General features: G+C 38.8%; 1 protein-coding gene across 1 annotated transcript in view; it reads right to left on the reverse strand.

The window, feature by feature from the left end:
• The window catches only part of RBMS3 (RNA binding motif single stranded interacting protein 3), a 1,028,342-nt gene that overhangs the window by 384,644 nt on the left and 630,632 nt on the right, over positions 1-13,066 (reverse strand). The window contains exon 6 of the mRNA XM_054991036.1: positions 15-106. Within this exon, the coding sequence (XP_054847011.1) occupies positions 15-106 (92 nt within the window). The remainder of the gene's footprint in view (positions 1-14; positions 107-13,066) is intronic.

The raw sequence follows: 13,066 nt of genomic DNA on the forward strand, positions 1-13,066 counted from the left end.
ACTCTTCATCTTACCTTTGCCATCTGGGCCTGCACTCCATTTGCTTTAAGAGATGCTACTGCTTTCTGTGCTGCTGCTGGACTGTCAAAATCTACAAAACCATAACCTTTAAGAAAAAGAAAAAGAAGCCTAAATTAATGTTTTTAAAGACCCCCCCCTTCACTTTATCAAATGCTTGGCAAGTTATCTCTTCCTACCAACCTCAGCTACCATGTTGGGGATTCCTTTCCTCTCTACTGCTCCACGATACTGTGCTATGCTCCAATATCCAGTCCAGTAAGGCCAGATTCCACGGGTATTACAGTTATGTTTATCAAATTAATTCACCAGTGGATATCAACAGTGAGCCTTGTTAGAAACATTTTCTGCTATTACACTTTCATTCACCTCTGATCAGCAGAGATGCCCCCCTCCCTTTGGTGACCAGGGCACTGATTTCCAAAGACTCTAATAGAATTAAGCCCCCAAGTTCCATAGCATTCAAACACATTTTGGACACCTAATTCCCTTAATACCCATCTCTATGAATATTTTTGGAATTTAAGTAAAGGTCTCTCTTGGAGAAAGGTCGTGGCTTCACTCTTGCCTTCCTCTTAATCCTTTCTGCAATCTATACAGCTGACACAAACTTGCCTGAAAGCTATAATAATATTAGCACTAGAATGCTGATAGCTTAACAGCTCTTCAGCAGACATCTCCATTTACTAGGTCAATATGCATTAATACAGAAAGGCAGCCACAAATACGTGGCTGCCTTTACTGTGCTGCATTTTTTTATTTTCCGTAAGCCTTCTGTATGAACTAAAAAGAGAAAAAGAAACGAATGTGTGTATCTCCAACCAATAACAGTTCATTGCAAACAAATCACATTCTAAGAAATTAAACTAAATGCACATATTCTGGAGAGGATATTTTAAAGTATTTTAAAAGACAGATGAAGCAAAGTTTTAGAGAAAAGTAAGATTTGAGGATTCAGGAGTGACCAAGAACAGTTTCTTTGGTCCTGTGCTACAGCTGGCAATAGGGAGGTATGGCTATGCCCTATTCTATATTTTTTACACTAAGCATTTTCTTTTTTACCAGTTTCATTGTTATTGATTTTACTTGTTCTTCATTGCATTTTAAGGCCATTTTTGTGCCACTTATATGATATTTATTTGTAACTGACATATACATAAAATTAAAATTGCTTACCTTTAATGGGGAAAATGGGGTGTCAGGAAGCAGAAAATGGCACAAAAATAAAGACTAATGTGTTTGAGTTACACAAAACACATGAAAACGAAACAATTACTTTTTACATCAGGCCTCTGAAACTCAGTAACATCCCTACTTCACATGGACACCCTAAAGGGTCCCACTTACCTTCTTCAATTCTCTCTCATTTATCGTTTCCAACACAGAGATTTTTATTTTGACAGACCATTAGAACAAAGCAAAAAAATTTCATATATGAAATATCTCCAAAACCAAATATAATCCATAAATGTACATTAAAAAGCAGTCTCTCTTGTAAAAGAAACGGCATTGCACATATGGAAGGAAGGATGCTCAGTGAGTTCCATAGGACTTGCACCCATGTCTTGTGTTTCAATTCAGGGTTTAAGACTCCTTATTAAGCAATAATAAAGACTAAACTGAACTTTTTAAAAAACTGTTGTTTACACTCACATTTTAATTAGCTAGAAGAGAAACTGAGTTTGGAAAGCAATAGAATCCAGTAGATCAGTTCCTAAAGTCCATTCTTTATTTTATTTATAATATGTATACCCTTCTCAGAAACTTAGGAGCCAAGCTGGTCTCTGTAGCCAACACAATAATTTAGAACAATCATTTAGATCAAGTGGCCCACAGGCCAAATGTGGCCCTCCTTGAGATTTTTAGCAAATCTACAATTACCACTACAATTACATCATGAGACCAAAGAATTATGAAGAATTACTGACAAGCATCTGCCTAAAGTGAACTATGTCCACCAAGAAGACACAGAAGTGGCATTGGGTAGCTCTAGGAAGTGATGTCGTGGAGCAGATGATACCAACATATTTTTTTTTAAACATTTTTCTCCTGCTGCTGTTTGGAGTCAGAATTGACATGTGCCCTGACTGAAAACAACCTGGTTCTCAAGAATAGTCCGATCTCTTAAATACCAGTCAGTGGCTTGATCAAAACTAAACAGTGACTAGAGCTAGGCCTATAACTGTGTGTGAATAAAATTGATTCTGCTCCATATTTTTGAATAGCTAACAAGCAATACTTCACCACTGTTGACAATTTAAAAAATCATGCAGCCAGCACAGATGGATTTCTGATCATGAGCCACAATATTGAAAAAACTTGGATGCCCCTGACTTATAAAATGTCACCAGGAAAATGACTTTGGCATGCATCTGGGAAACTTGGTTTTGAACTCTCCCCTTTGACCAGGGTTTATTCTGTAGCCTTGGACAAATCTCTTGGCTCCCATTCCCCTTTTGCAAAATTAGAATAATAGTGACCTATCTTACAAAATTGAGGGCAAACACATACATGTGCAAAGATAGCGAAGCACAATGCACATTAAATGACTGCTACATAAGTACTAAAAATTTTATAGGTGGTAGTAGCAAATGAATACTCTGAACCAGTTGAGACCAGAGATATGAAAGCTTTAAAACTAGAGGCACTTGTGATAGATGGCACTGAATGATGGATGAGACACCAGAAGATGTAGAATTGGCATTCCCAAAAATTCTATACAACAAATGCTGGTAGAGTATTATTTTGCTCATTTTAGTTAGAATATTTATATATTATGCACCTAACGCCAGTGGAGCAATCATAGTGACTGCTTACCCTACAAACTCCACTATGCATATAGCACAGTAGAATTCAATTAGCATTTTGTTTTTATGTTTTAATTAACCATTTTATTTTCTCCACCATTTTCCTCTACTTTTGTCTTCTCACAGCATGTTACAAGGAAATGAACTTGTTATACACAGCAGTGTCCTCAAAAATGTTCTGCAAAGAAGCTGTGAAGTTTAAATTACGAAGGCCACAATCCCCAATTGGCTTGTTCTGAAGTAGTACTATTCACTTCATTATGGAATAATTCATGGGAAAATGCAAACTAACAAAATCCATGAGGATATACAAAATGATTATACCCCATGCCAGTTTTCTCTGTTGTTGAGCAAATCACAAGGAGTTCATGCAAAAATAAATAAAGACATAAATAAATATATAAAGGGGGGTGGAGTTCCCAGGAGAAAGCAGTCAGCAGAGATGATGTTATCCTGTAGCCCACCATAATGTTTTTTTTTTTTGGAAGAAACGTAACAGTGTAATACTGAAAATATTAACAAGCATTTTTTGGAAGACAACCATAACCAAACAATACTCTAGAATTGTGTCCTATCTCCTGTTCAAAACAAAGGCACATTAATCCTCTTGCATTTTATACAACTTCACAAAAGTTTTCCTGCATTTTGTAAGCAATGTCGAAAACAGCCCTAAATGGCTTTTATTTCTAAGGAAATGTACTATTAATTTTATATCCAGCCACATGCTTGAAATGGCAATTAAAAGCAGCAATACATAATCAATAAAGTAACATTCAAATCAATTAAATTGTTTTTTAAAGAACATTCACCCTTATAAGCTCTGAACAGCAACAGATTTCTGTATAGCTTATTGAGGACTGGAATAAAAATCTAATTTCCCAAATGCTCAGTGGAATAAAATTGCCCTCAATGACCTCTTACGAACTACTGACCATGCCAAAATTCAGCACTGGGGGCTTGTATTAGGAAGACGGTTCTCAGCTCTGAGTTGAGAAATTGCTAGAGATTTGGGGGATGGAGACTTGTGAGGGTCCAAAGTTATGTGGGTCTTTAAAGGATAGAAGGAACACCTTGAATTGGGCTTGGGAGCAGATCAGTAGCTAGTGGCATTACCACAATATTGGGGTTACATTCTTTTGGTAGTTTAGGTGCTATTTGCTACTGACAATCAGCCCACTTTGACTCAAGCTGAGGGAGTGCCTATAACCAAAACTGAAAAGTGAGGTTTCCCTAACTTGCTTACGGAGGTTCTATACCAAGTGCTCCAACATAAAGATGCCTGTCTAACACAACCTGTCTAACACAAGCCTATCTGAAAATGACAACAGCTGGATTAGAGTCTGATGACTAAAGAAGTTCAAACAGAAGAAGCCATTTTCTGGGATACCCTGGATTAAACCTTGATAGGACCAAGATCAAAATCAGCACTTCAAATGGTACCTGGAAACAAAGTGGTTGTCAGAGTGGACTTTTCAATGGAAGTATTGCACGCTCCTGTTAGCCTGTTGAGCCAACCAAACTGGGCAGTTTTCACATGGCCCATGTAAATATGTGAAGCCCAACCTGGAGGAAACAAACATGTAATGGCCAAATCACCTTTCTCAAGGAGTGGCTGCTGCTAAAAATAAGTGTTCTGAGCAACAACTTTCACCTGGGCACTCTATTGGTAAGCCACTTCCTCTCAGCTCCAGCTCCCCAGCTGTATTGTGGGGATAATAATAATGCTAACTTGTTCACCACTCTGGATGAGGCACTAATCTGTCTAGAAGAGTGGTATATAAGTGCAGTTATTATTCTTATTCTTATTCTATCATCATCATCATATTAACACACTCAGATTGCACATGTGGGAAGTATAACCCTGTCAACAGGAGAACTAGTAGCAACTCCCACCATTAAAATGAAATATTCTGCAAACCTATGTTATAGTATTCTATGTTGTATTTCAAAACAGCCCAACCATGTGCACAATGACTCAGATCTAACTCCCACTTAGTTCAATGAAACCTACTCCAAAGTAAGCTGTCATTGGGGTTGGACTCATTTGGGCTAACTTGTTTATGTGTGTCAGTTACAAATTTCCATATAGTAAGTGAAGAAAGAAAGAAAGAAAGAAAGAAAGAAAGAAAGAAAGAAAGAAAGAAAGAAAGAAAGAAAGAAAGAAAGAAAGAAAGAAAGAAAGAAAGAAAGAAAGAAAGAAAGAAAGAATATTGATATAAGTATGTTATCCAGCTGGCTGTGATGTTGGAAGAAATCTACTTTAGGTAGTGCATAAGTACTCCCATGGTTAATCATACAAATCAAGATACAATACTGGCCAAAAGAAGGCATGTTGTGATTAGCCTGTCTGCCTCCATACCATGGAACTCAATGAGACCCCTGCCTCAGGTGGCAAACTTTGTGTGCAAAGAAAAGGATGGCAAAAAATCAATTATTTAACTACTAGAAAAAGAGAATTTGGAGTTTTTATATCACATGCCTAAATGTGTTATACAAGTATTAGCTGATAGATGCTACCCATAAAAATTTCTTCTTTTGATAAAGCACCTAGAAGCTTTTGGGTATATCTATGAGAGAAACATAAATTATCCTACACATTATCTAACAGCATTTCAAAATATTCAGTGTGTGCAAAGGCACAAGCCCTGACGTGGACAGCCAGGCAAGCCTGATCTTGTTAGATATCAGAAGCTAAGTGGGGTCAGCCTGGCTGAATTGGAGACCACTAAGGAATACCATAGTTGCTACCCAGAGGCAGGCAATGGCAAACCACCTCTGTTAGTCTTTTGCCTAGAAAACTCCATCGGGGTCACCATAAGTCAGCTGCAACTTGATGGCACTTTACACATACCAAGTTTCCACAGCAACACATGCACATGCATGCACACACAGTGGCATGAGTGAGAAAAGGGAAAATCTCAAATATTAAGCAACAGCCGCAGTCTCATACAACCTACAGGAAATCACATTTTCACAGCCACACAATAGTAAAGTAACTAGGGCTGCCAGTCCCCCGGTAGAGGTGGGGATCCCTGCTCCCAGCCTCTGCCCCCGCCACCACTCACCTGGCTGGCGGGGGTGGGGGAAGCGGGTGTGATGACATCACTTCCAAAATTATGTCATTGTGCTCGCCAGGAATGCCTCACTGCACACACACGCAGGGAAATTGCCCCCAGTAACTGCCAGTCCCCCCCCCCCAGGAGGGTAAGGGGACCTGGAAACCCAAAAAGCAACCTATAGAAGAATCTGCAAATGCACAGTGTTTCAGTGAGAAATGGTAGAGGCAAAAAGAGAGAGTGGCACTGCTGCTGCTAACAAAGACAGTGTAATGTTTGGTGAAAATGCTCAACACAGAAGCTGTTGGCAAGATCTGTAACTTGGCGGAATATAAAACAACCGTGTGACAAACAGAGAATGACATTTGAAAGCTTATACCTTGGAACTCTTGTTGGTTTTTAAGGGGCTACTGGACGCAAATCTTGCTGTTCCAATGCAGACCAACATGACTACCCATCATATGGGCCATGCTGACTCTCTCTCCTCTTAGAGCTAAACTACACAAATTACACAAGAATGCTCAACTGAAGGAAGATGCAATGTTAGTTGGGAAGTGTAGTTTGAATTTCACCTCTGCCTAGAGAGCTGGCAAAGATCACTCCTCAGAGTGTAGTTTGAATTTCACCTCTCTACAGATGCAGCAAAGATTGTTCTTCAGTGTTTGTTTCCCTCTGAGGAACAATCTTTGCCAGCTCTGTAGAGAGGTGAAATTAACAAACCCTCTGAGGAGTGATATTTGCTGGCTCTGTAGAGAGAAGTGAAATTCAAACTATACTTCCTGGCTAACATTGCATCCCTCTCCACTTGAGTGTTCTCATGTAATTTGTCTTGTGTGGTTTAGCTCTTATACTTTTTTTGACCTCATAGGACTTTGAGGTGCCAAAAATTGTCAAGTATTAATGACCTTTTTGGAATTTTGCAACTGCTGTTATAATTTAATTCAGATGAGTTACAGTAACAATATTAAAAAAAAGGGAAAGTTTAGTTCATTTTTTTTATTAACATTCACATGCACATTCCTCAAAAATATCTACATATCTATCTGTCTGAGAGCCTATGAATAAATTGTTTATGTATTTTAAAATAACACAGACTAGCCCTCCTTGGCATAACAAATCTAACCCTCTGTCAATTTATACAAAGGGTTTAAAATGATATAATCCAAATCCTATTTAAATGAATAGAAATTTACAATGCAGTGAAAAATATATGGTCCTTGATAGCATCAGGCAGACTTCAGTTAGGTCCCACTGGCATTTGAGCAAGAAATAATAGATCTATATTTTTAAGCTATCTATTTTTACATTAAGAACTGAATGTACTGTCAGCAAAAGGATCTCCTTAGGCATATGCACCACCTTTCACACGCACCCTGGGATGTCTCCTCATTTTTTCAGGTCCTAGCAACTCCTAGTGCTGCATTCAAAGCTGTTTCTGAAATTTCTCTGAGTCTGGGAAACAGATTGCTGGACAGGTGCCTTTAGAGGAGGGCAACCGGAAGCGCTGCTCCTGACAGAGGACTCCACACACAGACATTTGGATCTGGGTCAGTTTTTGGTGTGTTACTAATGCAAATAGTTTAATGATACAGCAGTTTTGGAAAAATGCTTTTGACCCTGAAGCAGTCTGGCTAATTTAATGTACTGAAATTCTAAGTTAGACAAAACACACACATACAATGTAGAGGGTTACTCTAGCATCTTTAATGCTCTTATAAGGCAATTCTTACTGTATAAAAGCTTAAGTGCTGTTTCCTTGATTTAATTCTTTTATTACTTCCTAATTTCACTTGGGAGTTGTATTTTACTCCACCTTAATTTAACTAGGAGAATTGCTAAAATGAATTTCAAACATGCCTAAGTTGTTTTTTTTGTAACTTTCTGTCTTTTCCCTCCTTGCCATAATTGACATGTGCACTGATGCTGCAAAAGAGTAAATCCTGATGTGCTATAGCTGACTGCATAAGATAGTGTGTGTGTGTGTGTGTATGTAAGTTTAATGATGCACACATGTGCCTTGTAATTGGTTTAAAAAACCATGCAAACAAACAAAATCTTGCACATACATTCAGGTCAAGACTGTTTTTCTGCAGTGTTTTTATTAATGTGCACGTGAATATCAGAAATGGGAGGAGAGGATTCAAATGGAGAGAAGAATGGTAAGTGGCACACTCACAACATTCTCTACTAAATTCAGAAATTAAAAACAGAACACTAGAGGTTTCCTAAAGGAAACCATGGAAATAATCACCAATGTTTCAGAACTCCATATTCCAGAGAAATATTTGAAGAACTCCGTTCCACCGCATAGAATTTCAGACACATCTCTACTTGTCAATGGCATCTTTTGACACTTTAAAGACTAACAGATTTTCTGGTGGCATAACACCTTAATACCAAGAATCTGTCCCATCATTCTTATGCCACAATCATAATATAATCTGCAATAAATCTGAGGGTCTTGAAGAGATCGTAAGACTTCTTTAGACTGATACTTGCTGCAACAGGTTCACACCCACTTCAGAACTTCTAAAAATAACACACACACACACACACACCTTTCTCTTGAAAATAAATCCTATGAGGTAGGTGACTATTATTATATTAGTGTATGCTAAGGCAGTTTCAGAATGGTGGCTTAAGTTAGACCCAAGGCGGATGTGACAGAGATCACAAATTCATATCAACCATTTTTTAAAATTCCCTGTCCATGTGTTATTGGTTTTAAAAGAGAAAAAAAAAGCATTTCCTCTGAAATGCTAATAAAGTGTGGGAAGACCAGTTTCTATTAGAGAAACTGAGCCAGGGCTGAAAGGCTATTTCCCTCTCCCCTTCTTCTACAACCTGACTCTAAACCCTGGGCTGTTTTAACATACCAAGAGAAACAGCCAGAGCTTTTTTTCTGGGAAAACAGGTGGTTGAACTCAGTGGGTTGCCCTCGGAGAAAATGTCACATGGCTGGTGGCCCCACCCTGATCTCCAGACAGAGATGGAGCCACTGGAGCGGCGCGGAGGACAATCTAAACTCCCCTCTGTCTGGAGATCAGGGGGCGGGGCCATGTGACCATTTTCAAGAGGTTCCGGAACTCCATTCCACCGCGTTCCCGCTGAAAAAAAGCCCTGGAAACAGCTATGCTTATTTCTGCTCTTAGCTTTTATATTTTTCTGTAGTTTGAACACAAGACTTGTACTGTTTTGAATATCAGTTTGGAAACAATTGACCTTTGCTTTATGTCCCTCATCAATAACATTGACTAGAGAACCATACTTCCTTTGGATGTGAAAACACCTACAGGATTGAACATTATAAGTTGTTAAAAGCTGAAATCACTCTTATTTTTTCCTCCAAAACTTAGCCATACCGGCTCTCAAGACTAGAGATGGGCACAAACTGAAATACAACCAAAATTAAGCATGAACCAGGCCGGTTCATGGTTCGCAAACCGCGATTCATTGGATCCCATTTCTAACAAACTGCCACGAACTTTAGGCTGGTTCGTTTGGTTCGTTTTTTGGTTCATGACTGCAGACAGCCTGATGCCAATCAATCAGTTTCCTAGGCGACAGGGGATGGACTTCCTACAGACCTTCTGCTGACCTGGAAGCGATGATTTTCTGACCCGGATGTGATGTTTTCACGAACCAAATGAATCAGTTCGCGAACCAGGGACAGGTTCATGAAAGTTCGTGGTTCATGAAATTTGATGAATCATGAACCGCATGGTTCGTTTTTTCCCCAGTTTGTGTCCATCTCTACTCAAGATACAATATTTGGGACCTGAAGGGACAGAAATATTTCTATTAGCTTTGGGAATGGAAATGGTTTTAATTTCCTATCTTGTATCCACACTCCATGCCTGAAAACATCGTGTGATTTCAGAGATCATTTCTGGGCAGAATTTTACTCAAATTTATAACATTTGAGAGGTACTTCAGAACATTTACTTTATCTTCCCAATAGTGCTTTCAGTTAGGTCACTTTGACTGAGAAGGGCTTTAAACCATGGTCCCAACCCCATGAAACAGATATGAGTTGCAGGTTCTCCTCAGTTCCTATATACATGGTATCCAATTCAGATTATGACAGCAGTGTGCACAGGGAACAGGACTGAAGCTTGCTCTTTCACTGTTTTCCTTTACCTGAAATGGTCCGGTGGGGTGCTATGTTACACAGGGTGAGGACCCCAGGCTCAATGTATATATGTATAATATGTCTGTATAATATGTCTATCAGCTGTATACTCTATCCACTATGTCACATCCGATGAGTCCCACACTGCCTCCTTGGAGAATGTCTCTAATTTGCAAATGTAACATACAATACCCAATACTTTTGTCAAGATTTCCCATGGTAATTGCAAATTCTCCCGATGGCTAATTTTATTTTGGCTTGATGCCATTAAAGCTACACAATTAAGCCAGAAGTGCAACTATGAGAGTATACCTATGGAGGGGGAGAGAACCCCAGTTAAAGCAGCAACAAGGAAAATTTTATGTGCTGCTGTAATAAGCACTATTTGAACACACAGTCAGATGCTAAACAAAAATGTCTCCCATAACCTAAATGGCTGGGGGCCTCTTGGGCTCAGTTTCTCAATTCCATAATTAACTTGGCAGAAGGTTCAAATGAATTAAAACTGAATATCACTATTTTTGCAACAAATCCCTCATCCTTGTTTTTCCGACTTGTCAGGAGAAGACCAGCAGAACAGCAATTAGTGGTAAGCAGTGCAGTGAAAAAGAACCAAGTATACACTAATTAGGTCACTCACCAAGCACATTCATTTCATTGGCAGATTTAATCAATGTTTTCCTGAAATGCCTTAAATCTCTTATGCTAATTTAAAGTTTTGTTATTATTGTTCCTTTAAACACAGATGGGATGCCTGGAGATTTTCAACTGCTGTGGGTTCCCCCCCCCCCAGAACACTTTCTAAACATTATGCCTTACACCTACTGCTTAGCCATAACACATAGTCATGGTTATTATGAAACTACAAATCTGTTCCTATATTGAAATCTAAGAATATGGCAGTCAAGAACAAGACATGATCGCATAAGGCATGCAGGTATTACAAAGAAGATACAGAATTACGTGGACATTAATTTATTTCATTTCTGCTGCAGCTATTGGGGTTTTTTTTTGCATAACTGCCACTCCCATAGCTTTTGATGTATGATGTTGTTTGTTCTGCCCACTGCACATTCCGGTAACCTTTGTTAGGCACTCTGTTAGGAACTGGGAACTGGATTTTTTTTTCAAATCAAAAACCCTGAGTTATGCTCTGTACAGGAGGGGACTGAGGAAGTGTGTATACACAAGCACAGCACCAAGTTATGTTCCTGCACAAATCTCAGCCTAACTGGAGCTTGTTGTGATGCCCGAATGCAACCTTGGATACACTTGGATAAATCGAATATTATTACTTTATCTGTATCCAATACACACAGTAATCCATACATCCATAATGATATGTATCCAGCTGTATAGTCAATGCACCCCACCATCTGACACACATAAATAGAAAACTATTTTAAAAGTAGAAGCATTAAGCATGCAGCTGTGCTCCATGGAGAGCTAGATGTAGACCAACATATTCAAAGAAAAACAAACAGGAGTCCTCCTGTGGCGACATAAATGTACAGATTTTTATTGAGGCCAGTGATTCTGTGGACTAGAGCCTACTCCATCATATCACCTTTAAAAATTATTTTCTCTGAAGAATTCCTATCAGGTAGGAATTAGAAGCACCCCTAATCATTTGAAGACAAAAACAAATGTAGACTAGGGATGGGGAACATTCCTGCATGCCTTATCTCTCCTGACAAGATTCTCCAACAAAACATGGAAACTCACCTGTGGGCTGATTGGTCAGTGGAGAAAAACATTTACAGAGACAGGGGGAAGGGCAGCTAGATGCAGATCTCATCTGTAACACACATACCACTACCTATCAGTTAGTCCACATTAATTCATGTTTGCTTGAATTCATGTTTTACCCCCTTCAGGGAGGGGGTAAAATATTTCATCAAGGATTATCATTAATAACCTCCTTTCTTATAAAGTCAGATAAGGACTCTTCACATTTGATATGGGAACTGGAATAATTTCTTGAGTAATAATGGGTCACATTGTCTTTGATGAGACCAAAAGCGCAAGAAAAACTAAAAATCTGCCCCTAAGAACCATGAGTGGTTCCGTATTCCCTCTTTATGCTACAGCAGTTATTTGCATGGAACAACAACAACTAATTTGTTGATGGGAGTAGATTATCTCAGAACAACTGACTGGCATTGTTGAGAGTTGACAGTGCCAACCTTCCTCATTGAGACCATTCTTTCGATTCCAGGTCCAGTGACAGAAGCCACACTAACTACCCTTTTGATGGCTGTTATACCGAACTGTGAACATCAGTGTGGTCACCCAGATCCCACTCCAATACGGGATGTGCATGCATCCCGTATTTGTGGGCCTGGTTTTGCCCACAAAACTGCTTTATGAAGAATAGTTAGGCAACAATATCCAATATCCAAATTTGGATGCATCTTTAAAAGATACTCTAGTTACAATATATATAACAATATTAGTCCATCTCCTTATCTATACGATGTATCCACTTTCTCTGTGAGGACTCTGCACCATATGTTTTATTGGAAAACTGCTTTCTATCTTTGCTTACCTAGGGCCACTCTTAAAAAGAAGCATGCATCCCAAAAAGCAGTTACTCGGCACAAAAAGTGATTATCCAATAATTTACTATGCAAATTCCAGTGATGGTTTTATGCACAGTGGATAAGGAATCAAATTAAAGCCTTATAACCCTTGGAAAATTAGAGTTAGCAAGCAGAGAGGTTGATTTGCCCTTGAAAACTAAATTGCTAAGTGTGAATTGTGTAACATTCGCACAGCCTGCTGCACCATTTCTGAATACAAAAACACATTAACCATGACACATTCTAAATTATTAAAACATGATTTTAAGACACTGGTTAACCAGAAATTGGTCATCTTCCTAAATTAATACATAAGAGACAACAATTCATAGTACAAAGTGGGAAGATACACAATCATGCCTGAGCATTCAAACTTTAGATTAGGGAGGATTCCCAAGACACCCACTTTGTTACATAGGTAATACATAAACTTGAAGGGTTTTGTTTCCTTTCGTTCATTTGAGGGAAATT

This window comes from Eublepharis macularius, chromosome 11 (assembly GCF_028583425.1).
Source record: "Eublepharis macularius isolate TG4126 chromosome 11, MPM_Emac_v1.0, whole genome shotgun sequence".
Lineage (NCBI taxonomy): Eukaryota > Metazoa > Chordata > Lepidosauria > Squamata > Eublepharidae > Eublepharis > Eublepharis macularius.